Source organism: Micromesistius poutassou, assembly GCF_964030765.1.
Source record: "Micromesistius poutassou genome assembly, chromosome: 13".
NCBI lineage: Eukaryota > Metazoa > Chordata > Actinopteri > Gadiformes > Gadidae > Micromesistius > Micromesistius poutassou.
This window is the reverse complement of record NC_140283.1, coordinates 10,201,886-10,223,283: the sequence shown is the minus strand read 5'-3', so window position 1 is coordinate 10,223,283 and position 21,398 is coordinate 10,201,886. Positions and strand designations below refer to the sequence as shown.

The 21,398-nt window shown below is 44.5% G+C and overlaps 1 protein-coding gene across 1 annotated transcript in view; it reads left to right on the top strand.

Moving 5' to 3' along the window:
- The window catches only part of grm8b (glutamate receptor, metabotropic 8b), a gene marked incomplete at its 3' end in the record, with an annotated part of 96,755 nt that overhangs the window by 23,907 nt on the left and 51,450 nt on the right, over nucleotides 1-21,398 (top strand). Inside the window, exon 2 of the mRNA XM_084476711.1 lies at nucleotides 13,735-13,951. Within this exon, the coding sequence (XP_084332837.1) occupies nucleotides 13,735-13,951 (217 nt within the window). The remainder of the gene's footprint in view (nucleotides 1-13,734; nucleotides 13,952-21,398) is intronic.

The following is a 21,398-nucleotide window of genomic DNA, read 5'->3' as shown; positions in this document are numbered from 1 at the left end:
GTAGCATAGTGCATGGTAGCATGACAGGTACCGTGTACCTCTAGCATAGCAGGGTGGAGAGTAGAAAGTAGTAGTAGTTGCAGTAGAAGAAATTACAGATGGGACTGTCAGGCTGAACCTTCATCTTCTTTCATTCAAGATGAGCACATCTTCATCTTTTTAAATTCAAGATGAGCACAAAGCACCATGCAGCAAAGAGATTTAAATCTGTTCGCTTTGGCGCATACTGGTAATCCCTTTTATATGCAAATTGCATTTCAGATGCAGCATTATTAAGATGAAAAACAAGAACAGTGTTGAAGGTGTGATGGGAACTTCCTCCATAAAGTAAATAAACATTTACCCCACACTCACCCTCACACAACCAAACACACAGCCTCATACAATCTCTCTCTCTCCCCCGTATACCGGCGCGCACACACACACACACACACACACACACACACACACACACACACACACACACACACACACACACACACAGACACACAGCATTGGGCTGTCCTTCTCAGTCCAGAGTGGTCTTGGTGGAGCTTAGTGTGGGGATGTTTCCATGGGTTGAATTGGGCTAATTACACTTCAGAATCGTCAGAACATACCCTTCTCCCCCCTCACCATCTTCTCCTCGCTTTCTCTCCTCCCTCTCGCCCCTTTCTTCTCTCCATCTTCCCTCTCTCTTCCCTCTCAACCCACACCTCCCTCTCCCACCGCTCCTTCGTCTCCTCCCTCTCTTTCCACTACACTTTCCCACCCCTCTCCTCCCTCTCAACCCTCTATTACCTCTTACCACTCCTTCCTCTCATCCCTCCCCTCCCTCTCTTACCACCCTACTCTCTCCTCCCTCTCAACCCTATCCTCCCTCTCTCACCTCCTTCCTCTCATCCCTCTCCTCCCTCTCTTACCACCCTACTCTCTCCCACCTCTCCTCCCTTTCCTCCCTCTACCACCTCTCCTCCCTCTGCCCCTTTCCTCTCCTCACCTCCCTCTCCCACCTCTCCCACATTGCAATTATATCCTATCCTCTGATCTGACCCTCCCAACTTACCCCCTCCCGACTGTTTATCTATCCAAACTCTGACGGCTGTCAAGAGGTGCAGCTAGGGGTCTGTCCAAGATGAGCAGAGACAGGAACAAGCATGTGTCTTGTATGTCAATATTAAATAACATCTCTCCCATCCTGGAGAGATGGTATGATAAAAAAGGCTAGTTGTGGATTCCTGTGTGTGTGTGTGTGTGTGTGTGTGTGTGTGTGTCATTAGAGATTGTTGTGACACTTGCCTGCCCAACAACAATAGGGGGTTGGAGAGAAAAAAAGAGAGGTGTGTGTGTGTGTGTGGGTGTGCATGCTTGCATGTGTGCATTGATGAGATGGACAGATGAGAGATGAGAGAAGGAGTGCAGAAAGGAGCAGGAGAGAGGAGAGAAAAGAGAGTAGATAGGGGAGAAGGAGAGAGGAGAGAAAAGAGAGTAGGGGAGAAGAATAGAGGAGAGAGAAAAGAGTAGATAGAGGAGGAGAGAGTATAGAGTCGATAGGGGAGGAGGAGAGAGAATAGAGTCGATAGGGGAGCAGAGGAGAGAGAGAACATAGAGTAGATAGGGGAGGAGGAGAGAAGAGAGAATAGAGTCGATAGGGGAGCAGGAGAAGGGAGAAGAGACAGACAGAGAGCGATTAGATTACCTCATAGCTGAAAGACAGGAAGCTAGGATGAGCCGTAAAATACATTGGTTAGAATAAACAAAACAAGCAACACAGACAGGAGGACACTTGGCAGCATGTCCAGCTCAACATTTATCTCCTGAATAACTCTTGGCGGCTACATTCCCGGATAAAATAATCAAAATAAATCGAACACGGTTTTGACGTTGATGTTGGCTTCCTTCGCCTTGTTTATTCCAAGGGCGCTAACATGTCAGCCGTCAAGAATAAACCCTGCGTCTCCAGTTGGATTCCAGCATGATGTTGACGTCGCGCACATACAGACAGTATTTTACACATAACTGGGCACACACACAAACCAGGCCAACGGCCGCGTGACGTTGTGTTGTGGGGGATGGTTCACACCTGCAGGTTAAAAATACACACTATCAATGCTTCCAGTGGCACCGTTCACACCGATGGCCCTGATGAAACTCCCTGTAAAACATCCACCAATAACCACAGTCCTTTGCATATTAAGTATTTAGTCATTCATCAAACCCTTTCATCCAATGCTTACTTTGATTTTGATTTTCAAGGAGCAAGACCCTTCTTGGTTTCTGGGCTGGTAGTCTGAACCCTACTACTAGGTATCCTGCAATAACCGTTATTATCTCATATGATAGGCTTATATTTAGATAAAAACAAAAAAGTAACGATAAAATAAGTAATAATAATAATTCACGGTTATTTTCACCTGTGAAAAAGTATGAAAGCAAGAAACATTCAAGTGTTTTAGATCTCTCTTGTTCTCAAGCACACTTGCTCTCTCCCTCTCTCCCTTTCATACTCGCTTCATCTCACACTTGGTCCATCTCACACTCACACATCTCAAAATACAATTATAGAGTTGCTGCTGTCACTGTACTGTGTCAGTTCTGTTGCACTAGGTAAGTACTGTGGTACTGTCCTAGTATTGTGGTACTTTGTCAGTACTGTAGTACTACTTTAGAACTGTGGTACTATGCTAGTGTTGTGATCAATTGGTGCTGGGATACTATTATGCCACAATGAGTCAACCACCTTGCTGCCTGATTCTTCTATCGAATCACTATGGTGTAGCATACCATATCTACCTCCCAGTTTTAGACACATAGTGTGTGTCTAAAACGGTCCTTCCCAAAGGACTGGACCCAATGACTCCATATGGCACGCTTCCCTTCAGCCAAACAGATCACAGGAAAGCTCACAGTGGGGCAATGACTTGCGGCATGTCGAAAAAGGGTGAGACAAAGTTAAACTTTAGGTAATTTAGAGTAACTTGTTGAATTTCACTCCCATGGCCAATTTTTTGTACTTGAAAGGCAACTAGGCCAGGCCAGCTAGCGAGGCCAACTAAAGAGGCAAGCTAGAGAGACCAACTAGTGAGGCCAACAAGAGAAAGCAACCTGAAAGGCCGACCAGAGAGACCGACCAGTGAGACCGACCAGAGAGACCGACCAGTGAGACCGACCAGAGAGACCGACAAGTGAGACCGACCAGAGAGACCGACCAAATGAGTGGATTCTAGCAAGTGCATGTCGATTGTAAAGGAAGGAAGTTTCTAGAGCAAAAAAGTGGATTCTAGAGAGAGGAAGAGGATTGAATCGAGAGGAATTAGGTCAGAGGCAGTTCAGGTGGCTGCAGTCTAAAGTGTAACGCCCCAAAATATACAATCCTTAAAAAATACAGAGTCTGCAGAAAAAAGTGTCTCTTTGTGGCCTTCCATGTCCCTGAGCAGCACCAGTGTCATGCTCTCCATATTTAACTCTCTCATTCAATCTTCACCCTCCACACTTCTTTTCTCTCAGGCCCTATCTCACTGTCTTGTTCTATCATATTCGTTTATCTAATTCTGTCTCTCTGTTGTCCTCTTTCTCTCCCTCCATTCCATTTCTTGCATTCTCATATTTCTTCCCCTCATCCTATCTTTTCAGTGCCTCTATTTCTCCCTGCATCTCCCTATTTATCTCCCCCTGCCTTCAGTTGATGGTCAGATATTAGTCAGTGTGTTGTTGGTCTCTCTGGGCTCCTCACCAATTATAGCAGAAGCTATGATTTGACTTTGCAAGCAAGCGATCAAAGTCCCTGTAGGAGGGAGGGAGGGAGGGAGAGGAAAGACGCAGACAGTGAGGAGGGAGGGAGCAAGGGAGTAGATGGAATGGAGGAAATGAAAAATGGATGGATGGTGAAAGAGGGAGTTAGGAAGATACCTGTGAGGGAGTGTGGGTGAGAGAAAGGGAGATGAAGTGAGGGAGGTAGAAAGATGGTGAGTGACATACAAATGGAGTTTGAGTGGAGGAGAGAGAGAGCGAGAGACCCTGGTAGTGTTTGCAAGACACCTGGACTTCTGGTGGCCGTGCCTCAGGGAGCGGTGGGGGATGGGAGGGGGGGGCGGGTGAGATCCAGACTGGCCATGACACAGTTAAGAGCAGCGGGCTCCCCGCTGAGCACGCTCAGACGGCACTCTCCCTGGGAACGTGTGAACGCTTGCCGGCGTTCTGGAATACGTTGTGATCTATTTTCAGTTCTGCAACATCCCACGTCACACCCCCACCAGCAGGGGAGATGTATGTGTTTGTCATACGTGTGTGTGTGTGTGTGTGTGTGTGTGTGTGTGTGTGTGTGTGTGTGTGTTTGTGTAGGTGTCTGTGTGTGTGTGTGTGTGTGTGTGTGTGTGTGAGCATGTGTGTGTGTGTGTGTAGACACCACTTACACCACTTACACCTCCAACGATCTAAATCTTCTCTGCAAATGTGAGTCCTATGTGTCAGTAATGTGTGTTTGTGTGTGTCTGCTCAGACACCACTTACACCTCAAACGAGCTATCTTTAGGAAACTGTAAACCCCATACTCTACTCTTTTCTATTCTGCATAATAGCCGCGCTCACGTGCCAGTCCTGGGTTCCTCCTCCCAGGTCAAGAGAGCTAACAGTGTAGCGACTGTAAAAAAAAAAAAGCACTGCCAGTTTGGTAAAATCTTTTGCAATTAGTCAAAGACATTTTTGTATTTTTATCGTGTCTCTATAGAAAACATATGTACTGTGGGAGCCACACACTTGTCTCCTGTATTCTCTGTTCTGTGGTCTTGTATTGCTCTCAGGTGCTGGGCTTTTTTGGCATTGACAGAGAGAGAGAGAGAGAGTGAGCTTGAGAGGGAATACTCTCTGTTGACCGCACTTGAACGCACGCCAATTGACTCACGCCAATTTAAGATTTGGTAACTGGTAACAGTTTGTATTTTTACATGTTGGATTGAAAGTGAAAGAATAGATGATCAAACACATACCAAGAAAGTGGAACTGAATACTTTTAACTATGAGTGTCACACAGTGTCTTCTCCCTCGCGGCTAGCCTCTACATGTTCAAACAGCGTATAAATATGTAATAGTTGTGTATCAAACCATACACAGAACATAGCCCATGTACATATGATGAAATACACAGAAATACCTACAGTAAGACCTGTAATAGAGGAGTGCTTCTTGAATCCACTATTTCAGTTTTTTTCTGCATTTTAAATAAAGCCCCTTTCACACATACAGTCTCTTACTGTGTGGGGTTAAGTGTGAATAAGAGCAGGGATCGATATTCCAGGAAAACTGCACCTAATTTCCCTGCTCAAGTCTCTGTGACATTTCAAGATCACTGCCAGTATGGCTGTGTTGTGAATAAAAGCAGCACATTAAGATGTGGGTTGGAGGAAAAGGCACTGGAGGAAATCCCTCTATCTCTCTATGCCTCTACCCATCCATCAAGCCATCTGTCCATCCATCCATCTATAGGCTCATGTTTCATCTCTATAACTCAAAGAAAAAGAAGTAGAAAATGTGTGGGGAAATGAGAAAGAGAGAGGGAGAGAGCGAGCTAGAGAGAGAGAGCTCTAGAGAGAGGGAGGGAGAGAGATAGTGAGTGAGGGAGATGGAGATAGAGGGTGAGGGAGGTGGAGATAGGGGGTGAGAGAATTTGAGATGGAGCCTCTGTGTTAAAGTCTGCTGCTCATGATTGGATTCGATCATCATTTCCCACTGGTGACATTCTCAGAGGTCACTGTGTTTGTGTGTGTGTGTGTGTGTGTGTGTGTGTGTGTGTGTGTGTGTGTGTGTGTGTGTGTGTGTGTGTGTGTGTGTGTGTGTGTGTGTGTGTGTGTGTGTGTGTGTGTGTGTGTGTGTGTGAATGTGTTTGAGCGGGCACCCTGTGTGTGTGTGTGCGTCAAGTGTGTTTGAATTAGGCCTTGTTCAAATTAAAAGTTTGGTAGTTTGATTACCAGGACATACAAACACTAGACCACAAAATCTGGATGCTTTGAATAAAATCATTTGCGATAGAGAAAAGAACATAACGTAAAAGGACACAAAAGAGAACATTTCTTAGGTAAAATGGGAATGGCTCCTTTCGTTCTCCCATTCCAATAACAATGATAAGCATAAGAGAGGCTGAGTGTAAGGCATTCGTTGAAAATCTGCACTGAATAACCACAATCATCATCTAAAGCGTATTAGAAATTCCCTCTATTCCCCATGACATGTTTTATGAAAACAGCATGAATATTGAATATCTGATTTATATTTGAGCAGTGGTCATAATATCAATGGCAGTGGCATCACACTGCTGGAGGTGTACTTGATTGGAGCAGCTTGGCAGACCAGCTGGGTGGGGTTACATTAGCCTCTCAGTGTCAGGGAGGATACTTGTCACTTGAGTTCCACTGGATGGCCTCCAGCAGGGAATTCCCAATAAATTACACTGTGTGTGTGTGTGTGTGTGTGTGTGTGTGTGTGACCCCAGGGGCCCAGCGTGCCCTGCCACAGCGGAGGGCACTCACACCATGACGGCCCCTGTTCCACAACTCTGTCGAAAGCTCCCGGACAGAGACAGATGCTTGTGTCATCGCTGTGGTGGGAACCTGTCTGTCAGATCCCCCCGCCAAAGAAACCACCGACACACCCTGTCAATCTGCCATGATTTGCATGTTCCCGACGCGATATGAGGGCGGGATGATGTGTGAGGTTTGTGATTGGATCCTTCAGGATTGGATCCATGGGGTGAGAGCATCTACTGCTAACTGGCGGCATAGATCAGGCCAGATCGGGTGTTTTTATTTGATGGAAAGGTATGCCTTCCCAGGAAGAAAAGCAAGTACTTTATTAGTCCCAGCCGGGAAAGTGTAGGGGCCAATGTGGGGCAGTTAAGGAAATGGAGGGGGTTAGAATTTAATGAGAATGTTGTCTTGGTTGGTTGGTTAAATAAACACAAAAGAGTTGGAAACACTGAAAAAGGTCAATTTATCTTGCACATGACAGGATATTTAATAGCATGGGATTTGTTTATTTGTTATTTGTAGATGCAATATATATTTGCTGCAGTACGCTGTGTGTGTTTGTTGAAAACTCCATGGTAGAAAATCGTAGTTGGATCAGGTGTCAGAGGGACCTGGTAGGCCCATGCACAGTGAGGGTTTAGGGTTTTGGGTCTAGGGCTCAGAATTTTGGGGCTTAGGGTCTATAGTGGAGTGTCTAGAGATTCTGGGGTTTTTGTCTGTATAGTCTATATAGATTATGAGTCCGTCATCAACTATTCTGTCATCAATTCATTAGAAGCAGCTGAAAAGAGCTGTGGACAGATGCGTCTCTGGTGTACGCTATGTCAGGAGGAGGTCTACATGCTCTGGTAGGATGGAGGCAGTCCTGGTACTTACAGTAGCGTACATAAGAATCAATTTAATGGTATAATAGTCACTCTAGCTCCCTCTCCTTCACCTGCTATCTCCATCTGCCTCACTCTCTATCTCCATCTCACTTACTCTCTATATCTGTCTCTCGCTCTCCCACTCTCTATATCACTATTTACATCTCGGCCTCTCTCTCTCTCTATCTCCATCTCCCCTCCTCTAGAAACCAAGATCTGCATATCAGGGTGATCATGAGATCACATGTTAGCGGGGCTTACTCTCCACTCCTGTTTGTGATATTGTGTGGGAGCAGAGGAGAGTGCCATCTATTTGCAGAGGATGTCGTCTGATGACATTTGCCTCGTCACACAGAGGACCTTCTGGGGGGAACCTGGATCTGGGTTTGCAGCTGTGGTGTGAAGCGGGTGCCCACTCCAAAGTCAGCGGGCATGCATGCCAGGAGTTTAAAACTTTAGGCATGCTTTGTCAAACACACCATTAAAGAAAAGACTTGAACTAAAGAAGGCAGCATAACATTAGTTGACTCCCACTCCTATGGAAGTGTCTATCGCTTCCTAAACATCAAGGGAAAAGGCGGGTGAGATGAAGTTCAGATATGGATCACAGGATGTGTAGAGTAGCATTACGTAGCTGTTGGCGGCGGCATACTGAGGGTTCATACAAAAGTTATGGGATGAAAGAGAATAACCTGTTCCAGCTCCCTGTTCCGCTTAAGTAAATACAGATGGTAACGTCACTGACATCGCACCTTTCAGTACAAATCATGAGGTGAAATGAGGTAAAATGTATAAACAAAGATTAAAAGAAGCATCAAGAATGTAGGAAAGAAATAGATAAGCATGTTGTTGCAGGGGAGACCCAAACATTTAAAGGTCAGGGTATAAAAGCTTTTCTTTAAAGGTTAGTCATAGCTCCATGTTTGTTTGATTTGAGCTTTCCATAAAAAAAAAAGTTCTGTTGGCTTTTATCGGCATTCTATAATAAAGCTGGTTGCAAAGTCAATACTGTTGTGAAAAATTACACATATTAACACATTTAATCTCAGAGACAGTATAACAGCAAATCTGTTAGTTGTACGTAATATAATGGTTGCCATGTGAAGTGATTTACCCTGTGCTGACCTTGGTCTTCACAGATGAAGTGAAACACAGAAAGCTCAGAACTTCTGACTGATGTGTTCAGTGGCCAGTGGTTCCTTAACTTTGGGTCTGGAAGTCATAAATCGCTGAGTTTCCATTGAGTAGAGTTGGACCTTTTAGACTATTAAATACTCCCCCACTCAAAGGGATTCAAAAGCCCACAGTATATAACAACCCCTCAACCTAAATCCATCAAAACAATCAAACTCCCCAAAGAAAACACACAGGACGTACCACTGGTTCCATGGATGCTGATGAGTGCAATATAACACTTTAGGGCTTATACATGGGAATGGATCAGGGATTTTTACTTGGCGATGCCTCAAAAAAGTTTTAGTAATGTCAAATCCTAAAATGAAAATACACCATTACTTTGGCTAATTAAAACGTTTTTTTGCGCAACTCACATGAGAAACGCTATGGCAGTTTGAAACACAACAATGTCCCCCCATAATGAAAGTTTATTGCAGGAGTTAATTCATAAACAAGGACCAAAGCACCAGTACTACCAATCACATGTTTAGACTCCTATTCTTCCAAAATGGTGGCGGTCCTTGTAATTTGTGATGTCACGATATACAAAGTATAGTATAAAGTAAAGAGTAGTCAAATTAGGAAAGTTAATGGGGCTAAGACGACCACACCTCTGAAGTGTGTGAGAGAGTGACGCATGGATTGCAGACAAAGGCGGGAATGAGTTGATCCCTGGCTTGTTTGCGGAGGATCCGGTGGCTGATGACTGTCTATATACAGGGCCTTTCATCAGCGCCGGCCTGTCTGTGATTTGGTCCGAGCTGCCAGTCTTTGAGTGACATTTGTATTGCTGACGGGTCTTTCGCTGTCTTGTCTCCGTCCCCCCCCACCCTCCCCCCGTTACCCCATGCCAGTATGTCAACTAGACAGTTGGACAGGGGTGAGGAGTAGTGGGGGGGGTGTAGGAAGTGGGGATGATGTGTAGAGGTTGGTGCCCGTACACACCCTGGCCTCTCTGCTGAAGGGAAATCAATCAGGCTTTCAATTATGCTCTAAAGGGCCATTCTCCAGTACGGTGCAGCCTGGCTGACCGTCTGCTGCTGGAGCTCTGCCCAGCTGGCCCCTCCCACTGCCCTGTGTTGGAACTCAGCCCCTGAAGTCCGCCTTACCACCTCACCCTCTCATCGCCTTCACCTTATCACCCCATCACCCCAACCACCCTCACCCACCTTCACGTCACCCTTCTCCAACTCCCTGTCATCACCTTCACCTTCGCCACTTTACCCGCCTGTCCATCTCACCTCCTCACCCTCTCATCCCCTTCACCTCACCACTTCACACCCACCTGTCCATCTCGCCTCCTCACCCTCTCATCACCTTCACCAAACCACTCCCCCCCCTCTCCATCCCACCCCCTCAATCTCTCATTCCCCTTGTCTTTCCACAACCCCCACCTCCTCACCACTTCACAACCTCACTCCTCGTCATACTGTCAACCTCTCAATTTCTCAGTACTTGGCCCCACATCCTCACTCCTCAGCACTTCATCAACCAAGAGCAGGGCTATGGATGCTCTGATCAAGCAGAGCCTTCCCACACACTTAAAATAAATATGTCATCAAAAACATCCAAACCAAACTTTAATTTAAAAATGGGCTACATTATCCACCAACCTTACAGGCTGCAGTTAACAGCCAGCAAATGTGTTCCTGTCTGTTTATAGAAGGCTATCACCCAATGAGAAACCTTCTCTGGCTCACTGCCTCTGGCGTTGATAAGCAGAGCTATAATGAGACATGAGATTTTACCAAGTTGACATTTAGGAAAATCACAAAATTATATCTTCTGGGCATGTTTATTCAAAGCAGGTTTAGGGAATTTGATGTTCATTTTGGGTGTCTTTTCATTCTCCAGCTGCATGTAACATATAATGTGGTTGCAAGTTGAAAACCTTTTCTCTCTATGGTAAAGTTTTTATTATGAGTGTTGTTGTTTCGTACAACAATCACACCAAGACAGATGTTAAAGACTCAAGGAGAGGATTGTTAATGTTGAAATGATGGTTGTTGAAGCGGTATTGATTAACATCTGGTTGGTGGAGGGGTTATTTAAAGACATCTGGTTTTGGGAAGGGGTGTCTTATAAACATCTGGTTGGTGAAACAGTTATTTAATGCCATGCAGATTAGGGATGGGTCAGAATTGTTATGATATTTTAGTCCAGGAAAGGCTGCCGAGACAGGATCGCTTTTAACTCACTTTATTTGGTTAAGGTTATTGATCTATTGTCTATCGTCTATGAAACAAAAGGAGAGGGATCGTATATAACACGCGTGGAGCGTCTCTAAGCTTTACATCTAATCGATACGCCGCCCAAGAGATTCTGAGTCCGAGTTAAATAGGCAGGTAGAGGTGGGCGTGTTCTGTGGCTTTAAAAGCCCGCCCCCTTCATCTATGATGCAAGTCTTACAGCTTATGCTATGTTTACTCAGTATTGTGGCTATGGGAGAATATTATGGCTGAAATATGTTACAGAATATTCGATTATTCGATTATTCGTTCCTGAGGATCAAAGTCGATTTTCAACATTTGGACCGTTAACATTTTTTCCCATTCAAATAAACAAGAATTAACGGACGGAACTAATGTTGGTTCTGTAGCACTATTAGTTTATTATTATTATTATTATTATTATTAATCATGTACAGAAAAACAATATACACAATACACAAGCATAAATATTAATATATACAACACAAACACTGATCACTGTTAAAGTTTGTTTTTTGCGTTTAAGATATTAAGTGATTTCTTGCCGATGATCCATAGCTGCCTTTGTGAATGTCGGCACACATCGAATAATCGATTATTCGTTCATACCACCCACTGATTATTCGACCATGAAAAATTTTAGTTATTCACATCCCTAATGCAGATGGGACGTACAGAGACTGTGTTGCATAGAGAATGGATTTCTACAAATAAGTTAAGAACGACGCAATGTGCGAGAGATGTAGATAACTGTTGTCAAAACCACCTCCAGAGGTGGTGTGCGCTGCATTCAATCTAGATTGACGAGAGATAGGTTGTCATCTAGACTGAATTTAGACTGGATTCACTGAAGCATCTTTAAATCACATGCTTCGCTCATATGTATTTATCGTTTTGAATTATTATTATTAATATATATTACTGTGGATAATGCTCGCCCCATTATCCACAGCAATGTTATCATGGTCGCTACCGCTCCGCCCTGTGTAGTAACAAACCTGCATGCTGTGCGTGTGCATGTGCTTATCAAGCGGGGAGATTTATTATAGCCATTGGGCCCTATCTTGCGCCCGGCGCAATTGACTTTCTACAACGACGCATGTGTCGTTGCTAGTTTGCACCCGGCGCAACGCTGATTTCCCCCCGCAGCAACCAGGCGCCACTACACTTGCGCCTGGAGAGGCGTGTCGGCGAAAAACAGGGCCGTGTTCCAGCGCAAATGATACTTGGTGCTATTTTAGTGATCTAAAAAATGCGCCAATGCAATTGCGCCACTGACTGAAAAATACCTGGTCTATAGCGGATAGCGCAGTTGTTGTTGCTATTTTGACGTGCCATGGCAGGTCGGAACTACAACATAGCCTACGCTTACACACATGTAGGCTATACACAGCACAAACATGCAAACTATTAACCTGATTCAAATATTATGTCAAAGATTATTCATACGTGTGAAACTGCATAGAAATAGTGTGTGGATTGTGGAAACATTTTTTTCAATAGGGCTGCATGAATGAACATGAATGAAGTATAGTAGGCTATGGCATAGTATAGCAAAGTATATTCCAGGCTTCCAAAACAAAATCTTGTTTTAGGGTAAATGGTTGGTTAAATGATTTGAACGAAAGAAACAGCTGATACAGCAGTAAGTTAGTACTTTTAAATTAATGCATCTGCAAACACCGTACATCAAACACATGTTCTTGACACAGACATTGTGTACAAGCCCATTACTTTTTAGGATTGGTGAGTATTTGATCGTGAGAAAACATAGTTTTACTGCGAGTGAGTGTTTAAAAGAACCCATCTGTTTAAACACACTCAAAACACACGCAAAACACGTAACGCATAATACAGTCCATGGCGATGTATATTAATGGGGGGACACATGCATATTATGAACACGTTTTAAACACGTTTTACATTATCGTTGATAACGATAATGTATATAATACTGGTAACAAATGATGTTTGTTAATGTATTGGCGCATATTAAATAGACCCACAGTTGCGGCCATCGAGGACCCCGTCCGCATATCAGAAATGTGTTAAGTTGTCTTTGCCGCAATTTACATGACGAATCAGTGTTTCTGAAGTTGGAGAAGAAAACGCTATTCCATGTGTGAATTATGCCTATTATTTGGCCATAAACTGAGCCATTTGAAGTTTGAAATTCATGTGGTCATGCATCTGTCTCAGCGGAGACTGCAAACGCGCTGTCAAAATATCAACTCGCCAAGTCAAATGCGCTGGGTCTTAAAGGGGATGAGAGATGGCACTCTCATTGGTTTATTGCACGTTACGCCCAAAACACCTACAGGTTTCAGCCCAACCCTTTTTAGATTTGCGCCGGGCGCAAAGCTCATTTATCTCTCCGTCATAATAGCAACAGTGCCGTAGAATCGCCCACAAAGTACTTTGACTTTGCGCCTTGACGTCTGCGTTTTAGGCCGTCTAACTATGGCCCATTATGTGTAAACAGCTTAGGATGGTTATGACTGCATTGTGCCATTGTGTGTTTGAGGTTAAAAAAAAAAAGTATCTATATTCAAGAATTGTGTAGACTCTTGATATTTCATTCCTGTGAACAGGATCTAGTGCTAGTGGTTTCAGTAGAAGTCATACTAGTATTACTACTTACTACTAGTAGTACTGTCTTGTCTCAAGATCCCTCATGTGAGCTATGATGTAATGATACTACTATTAGTAATAGTAGTATTAACAATAGTATTATTAACAATAGTAGTATTAGTAATAGTAGTATTAGTAATAGTAGTATTTGTAATAGTAGTGTTAGTAATAGTAGTGTTATTAGTACTGATGGTACTGTGTGTTCTCCAGATCCCTCAGATGAGCTATGATGTAATGGTAGTAGTATTAGTAATAGTAGTATTGACAATAGTAGTATTAGTAATAGTAGTATTTGTATTAGTAGAATTAGTAAGCGTAGTGTTGGTAGTACTAATGGTACTGTGTGTTCTCCAGATCCCTCAGGTGAGCTACGCGTCCACAGCACCGGAGTTGAGTGACAATGTGCGCTACGACTTCTTCTCGCGCGTGGTTCCTCCAGACTCCTACCAGGCCCAGGCCATGATGGACATCGTCACGGCGATGGGGTGGAACTACGTCTCCACGCTGGCCTCCGAGGGGAACTACGGAGAGAGCGGGGTCGAGGCCTTCATCCACATCTCCAGAGAATCAGGTCAGACTCCCTGCTCTCTGGCTCCATACCCCTCTCTCTCTCTCTCGCTCGCTCGCTCTCTCTTTCATTCACTACCTCACTCTGGCTCACTTCTTCTCTCTCTACTTTGATATCCCTCCCTGTCTTTCTGTTTCCTTTCTGTCTCTCCCTCCCTTCCATCGCTCCCTCTGTTGCTCCCTTGCCTCGTCTTTCTTTCTCTCTCTCATCATCACTTTCTGGACTTCCTCCACAAAGGGGAGTCTCATTCTGTCCCCCGTATTCTCCATCTCCTCTTTTTCTTCTTCTTTTCCTTTTCCGCTAGTCATCCCATCTCGGTTCCCATCTATCAAGGGAATGTTGACGATCTGGAATCTGTTACACGTGTGTTTTTGCTTTAAGAAAGCAGGGTTGTGATCGGTTGTCTTTTAGCAGATGATTCTAACATATTTGACATAAGGTGCATAGCCAGGCTGTTTAATGTGCATTTGCAGCCAGACTGTTGGGTTTTTTCACAGGATAAGGTGTGAAAACATTTTCCAAGTCCATCTTATCCCCATGTGTTTCATCCTCCACCATTTTGTGAAAGTAACACTAAACTAAAATCAAGGATTCACTGCAAGGACAAATAACCACGGACACCAGTAACCAGAAGAAAGATAAACCACCTTGTGGCCGCTGAAATTCCAAAGCGACCATAGCACGTGGACGGTTAATCACGGGGAACCAGATGATAGTGAGCGCTTTTACCATTTCACCTGCAGACTGGTATGGTCGATGCGGGTCTCCCACGCCGGCTGAGGTGTATGAGGTGTAATCAAGGCCCGAGCCCTGCCTCCCTGATCATCTGATTGAATTATAGCTGTGGCTTTGCATCCCGGCCCCAGACATGAGTTTGCACATTAATTAGACAGTAAGCGGAGGATTAGAATTCATAAGCTGTAACACACGTGTGGCGAGACAAGCGCTGGGTGAATGAGTAATAAAGCGGTCCAGAATCAGAGCAACGGAGATAACTCTAACAATGTCCCTGACGCCTGGGGGCCTTTCGCCGCTCCGCCAATCGTAATGAAGCAGAACTGATCACATGGCACGGCGGCATTCCATCAGCTCGCTCCGAACGTCTCGTGTGATTGTGTTTATAGTCAGTACGTAAACTTGTTGTTGGCATTGGTTTCCGTGGCTATGAAGTGAATGCAGACAGAAATTAAGGAGCAGGTAGAGGTGAGACGTTTTCCTCAAGAATACCTACAGACATTACTTTGGACGGGGGGGGGGGGGTGCACTATCCTGCTCAGTCTATGATATTCCTGGTTCTCTGCCAGCTCCATCCAACAGGGACTGGAGCCATTGCCCTTGTCTTATCAACACATTATACCAAGTCTTCCCTCAGAAGGCAGAGGAATTGGCATTTGGAGAAGGTGATGACATGACACCTCACACAGAGACACAAGTCGTCTTATACACTTCTTTACTATTTACCCAGGAGAGGAACCTCACGATACCAGCGTCTCATTACTAACCAAAATCACATCAACGGATCCATTCCACTGTCTCCTGAGCAAAGTGGCTGTTAACGTGATAACAGCATCTGAACTGGGATTAGCAGACGTTCGGCTCTCTATGGAGTCAAATCTCAATATCTGCGCAGTCGTAACATGGGCAAGAACATCATGTCTATTTCATTAGAGAGGAACACTGTTCTTCCACATTTTTCAGATACACAGTGTGTAGTTGCGATTGTGTTTGACAACCCAGTCAAAATATTGACTGTCCTCAGCCTACCAGCAAGATTGCATACCCCCCTGCAATATCATGATTTGTATCTGCATCCTCTGTATGTCACTCTAGTCTAAATGAAGAAAATATTTTAGAAGATTATACAGTCAATAGCAGAATGTGTGAATATTGTTTTTTTATTCAGTGATAGCTGGATACACACTTCCCTTTAAATCTGGGTATTCCCAAGACTTCCCTCAGGTTTCGGCCACAAATGCATCAAACTACTTTAACAGTCCATTTACCACCCTGACCATCTCTTTGTCTGTAGCCTGTGATTTATCGTCCTGATGCCCAGAATGGCCGGCAGCACCCCTGGCTTTGATCCAGAGCCACTGGGCCACGGTGCTCTCGGTGGAGGAGTAGAGGGTCTGGGTGGGGGAGGAGGTGTAGAGGGTCTGGGTGGAGGTGTAGAGGGTCTGGGTGGGGGTGGAGGTGTAGAGGGTCTGGGTGGAGGAGTAGAGGGTCTGGGTGGGGGAGGAGGTGGAGGTGTAGAGGGTCTGGGTGGAGGAGGTGGTGGATGAGTAAGGACGAGAGGGTCTGGGAGGAGAGCTGTCTTTAATAACTGCTGGTTAACAGGAGGGGAGGTAGGAGGAACAATGGGCAGCTGTTGTTCTCTAAACAAAGGCCTCCACCAGCACATGGAAACAACAATATTAGCACAATACATATCCATTACTGTCAGCCAGGAACAAGGACCCTACACACTGCTCATCCTCTCCTCACTGCTGAGGACAGTGGCATGCGGAGGCGTCTGCAGCGTTGCTCTGCGTGTCTTGCTCCTTAGCTATAGGTTCCATGCAGGTTTCTTTAGGTATTACTTTATGCTCCTCTTCACACCTTCTGTCATGCAGTCAAATCATGGCACAGAGGTACAACAGAACATTCAGAAACAAGAATGTTACTAGTGTTGGGAAACCTTCTGCTCCCATCTATTTCAACAATTCCACATGCACAAACACACACACACACACACACACACCTTCGAGTCATATTTCAAGATGTTAGTATTAGTATTCTCCATGCAGGTGTTCTGAATGTGTGACGCTTGGGGAACAGCTGCAGTCTGTGTCTCTGACATTCAAATGATGCATATGGTGTGCTTGAGTCGGGTGGGTTATGTAATCCATCCGCAGGTGTTGTATGGTGGTCATCAAACCCAGACTTAAACATGACCATTCAGAGAAGCACTGAGAAGAGCTCAAGTGTGTTCGACTCCCGACTGAACGGTACTGGGTTCACTCACTCTAATTGAACAGTGAATTGTAAAATAGGGAGCAGAAGTTCAGAAGTAAAACTTGAAAGATCCACCTAGATCAGAGGCCACGATAGTATGATATAACATGCTAAGCAGTATAGTAGACAGCAGGAAATAGCTCGACAGCATCTCCACACCTTTCATAGAGAAGAAGGAACATCCAGGTCTGCCTGAGAAACAGTTGTCGTCAACGTCCGAGGGAGGTATGACTACAGACGCATCAGGTTGTGCAGGAGTGTCATTTCGCCATAACACCAGAGACAAACAGTGGGGCAGAGTCCCAGAAGAGCCAGCACGCAACGCAAAAGTGCCTCCTCCCTTCTGACCCGGGAGCGAGAAATCGACGAGCAACGCCCCGACGACTGCCTCGATAGCACACAGTCGAGTCGAGCGGTGGTCCCGTCTCCATGGCGACGGCTGCGGCAGGCAGCACCGCTGGCGTGCGCCGTGTCTCAGGGAAGGACACGTGCCGAAGCGTGGGACAATGCGCTGCTCCGGGGAGCGCTCTCTCCCAAGCGGAGGTGAGGTGTGTGTTTTGACCTGCAGATCGAACGAGAGAGAGACACGGCCAGCCACTGGTCTCTGTGCTGCTCGCCTCTCCCTGAGATGATATCACGTGCGGTCTCTAGACCAGTGGTTCTCAAATGGGGGTACGTGTACCCCTGGGGGTACGTGAAGGCACTCCAGGGGGTACGTGAGATTTTAAAATATACATATATTTTTAAAAAGTAGCATCCATGCAAAACTAATTATTTAATAAATATTTCAGGAAAATATCATCATCAATCATAAAAAAAACATTTTATTCAGTAGGCTATTCAATTTCATTATCCTTAAAACCCAGAGTCTCCCCTATACCAGGATGGTTAGACCCAACCTGTCATATGCCACCTGGCATCACCTGTCAATCACTTGGATCAACGATGGAGTCGTGGTTGAAGCGTAGCAGCAATTCTTTTGAAAACACAGAGGGGGGCCAAAACAAAAATGCTTTGCACTGGTTATGGGGTACTTGGCTGAAAAAATACAGAGGGTCTGTGTTTGTGGTTCTTAATTTTGAGTAGATAAGCTGTGGCTAAATAAATGAGCTCATTTGTCTCTTGTCTCCCGTAGAATAGCTCACCGTTTCTGAATGTCTATGCAACACCAAGCTGACATTTATTATTCATGGGCTCATACTAGTTTTGGGCAATTTGACACATATTATCACTTCCATAATGACGTACTTCTTAGTTACACAGGATACCTGAGATTGACAGATTAGGCAGGATGTGAGTCGATCCAGGACTGCACAGGTGATCATTAGGAGGACCTGCTTCCTACTGCTTTATTTTAGTGACTCATTAAACAACTCTGAGAATAGTAATAGTAATGCTGTAGTACTTGTTAGGGGACTCGCTTTTTCTTCTGTGGTAAATAAGGAAGATCAAAGATATACTCAGCACCATGAGTCTCCCCTTCTACCTGTCGGTGTCACGTTCTACCTGTCTGGCCTTGTGGAGATTAAGCCCTTCACTGAACAGCCTCTGGGCCAGGCCTTGATAGTGACCTGATGATATCAGGTTGATGCAATCCCTTGGCTTTACCTTTACATACATTACTCAGAAGTCTTGATCCACCACTCCTGGCAAAGTCAAGCTTGGGATGGTGTTAGCTTAGCACCCAAGGAGCCTGGCCTGAAGGTTGCTGTTTGAATGGCTAATGCTACACTGCTTAATGCTAGCCTACTTAACACAGGAGATAGGGAAGTGCAGTGCTCGGTGTAATCCATAAGCTTCTTGGCAGGTGCTGTAAGCTCTCGCAACCGAATAATTATACAGTGCCCCTCTGTCTTGAAACACAAACATCCATAACTGCTGTACAGAACCACATTTTGAAGTATATCGCCCAAATAAATTAAAATACCTATTGTAGCTTGAGGTTTCAGTGAATCAAACAGACTTTTAGATTGGTTAAAGTCTGGCTGGCTATTTTGACCTGTGGAGAGGGGGGCTAATTTCCTGTTCATCACAAAGGTCCTGACAGATGAGATCAGTTACAACCTTAGCTACTGGACTTCATTGCACCAGTTTAATGTCATCTGAACCACAGGATTTAAACCATGCTTTACCTCCAGCAGAACCACAGGACTTTATCCATATGTCACCTTCAGCAGAAGCACTCTGCACTCCTCCTTAATGATTCTTTGGAAAGCCTTAACTAAGTAATGGGCGTTCCAACGCTTAGCTGTGTACACTTTTCTCTTTAATGACTGCTGTGTTAGGTTGAATGACTCCAATCTCTGTGGTATCACACAACACACTGCAGAGTGTGCACGCGGAGGAGATAAGTTATACTACCTTGAATAGAATGTGACTACCCAAGCAGAACCAACACATTCTGATACCAGTAATATTAAGTAGTGATTAGGTTGTTCAACTCCCAGCATGGAAGCATGAAGCATGAAGGCATCCTTAAGCCAGTCCCAACCTCTACCTGCTCCTACCTATCTGAAAATACTCTTTGTACTGGATAAAAGTGTGTGCTATCTGACTAAATTGTAACAGTATTTGTAGTAATAGTCCCTTACTTCTACAATAGTATTACAACTATACTAGTGATGCTATTACTACACATCTTATAGCTCTGCCACACTTACCGTTTCATTTCAGATGAGATGGCAGTTTTAATTAGAAAGAGGTGAGAGAGGGAGGTGCTGGGAGAGAGAGATTTTATTTATTTTAATATTAACTACTATTCTTATTACACACTATCCTTGTTGGGATTTCATGATGATGTTTTGCCCTTTGATGTGAACACATTAAGGAGAGAGTGGACCCAAGCAAAGACAATAACCAGAGATCATTGGAAACGTTGAATTAAATGTTGAATTTAATCTTATTCTTTCAGAACCAAACAATAGGAGGGCAAACTATTATTTTTAATACTTGCATTTAAAAAAACGTGAGGCGATGTAAAGGAAACGCTGTACAAAGAAACTGAGAAAGCGAAATAGGGTTCAACAGGTCATGACTAATCTCTCTACATCTCAAAGCTTAGCTACCGCCATCGTGGGCTGATCTTCTATTTGTTATTTTAGTTGTTTCCGTCAGGGTTAATTGGTTCTCCTGTAATTGGTTCTCCTGTAATTTTTTGTGTGTTGAGTGCAGCTGGTATATCAAGAGAGTGAGCAAAGACCGGTTGCCACCTCAAGATTCAGCAAAGTGAAACATGTCTTAGTTTACTTTTAATGTGGATTTAAGCTCTCAAAAGCTGAGGCGGACACTTATGTGGAGGTTGTTTTCATTAGGCATTTTTGCTGAAGAAAGCCCTGTAAAGAAATTACAAGTACATAATATATCACAAATGAGGCAATTAAATGACTTTCCATTTTATTGTTTTCTTTCCGAAACAAACCAATGCTTTATTCTTTACTCATCTTTAGATCCACAGTCCTCTCCTTGCGAGTACCATTATTTTTTTTTCAACCTCCCTGTTGGCACACCAGCAGTGTTTTCAATACAGATCCACTCACGGCAGACTGTGACTGACTGCTCTCACTACTCCAGTTATCGGGATGCCTCTTTATGCCCGCTTTAAACAACTGCATTAATTGACTTGACCGACCAGACCTTTCTCCTTTTCCCTACGTCACGTGTCTTCTGTTCCGTTTCTCCGGCTGATGTTTTGTTTGATTGAGATCTCTCGCTGCCCTCTGCTATTTGTTTATAAGGCCCTGATTTTGTACGTTTTGTAGATGGAATGATGGTATCACAGCCAACAGTGACACCTGAACATCACCATAACTAATGAACACACTGTTCTCTATTAGCATTGAGAGAGAGGGAGTAGTGGAGGTAGAGGAAGATAGACTATGTAACCTGTCTGACTGATTGCTACCAGGGTGATTGATTGCTTGAGGTTCTCGGCTGATATGTCATTGTCAAAATTAGCCTCCTCTCTTCCCTTTTCTTCAGTCTCATATCCACTAGTCACAGCTTGTGCGCCTCTCTTTCCAAGAACCCCTGCTGTCAGAGACACCCTGGACATGAAACTGAGTCATCCAGAATTACAGAATACTCCGTTACTGACCTTGGGAAATCGTGTCCAAGTCTTCAGTCGGTTTTAAAATAATCCCAGCTCCACACAGAGCCAAGCAGACGTTAGTGTCGTCATCATTGGAAGAGGATCCACTGACCATGGATCTCTCATCTTTACTTCCTGGTCTCCCAGATGGCCGCGCTTGGCTCTTCCAGAAATAAAAAAAAGATGAAAAGAAAACACCACCGCTAAACTGTGAGACCAACCACTCAAGCTGTGAAATATCCCCTCCAACCTGCTACACTGAACAAAAGTCTGCTCCGTCGACTCTCCCTCTGTGCGGAAAATATATCCCTTCTTTCTATTTGGATTTAGTTGGCAGCTGTTTGCAGCTTTAGCCCTCTGTACAATTCT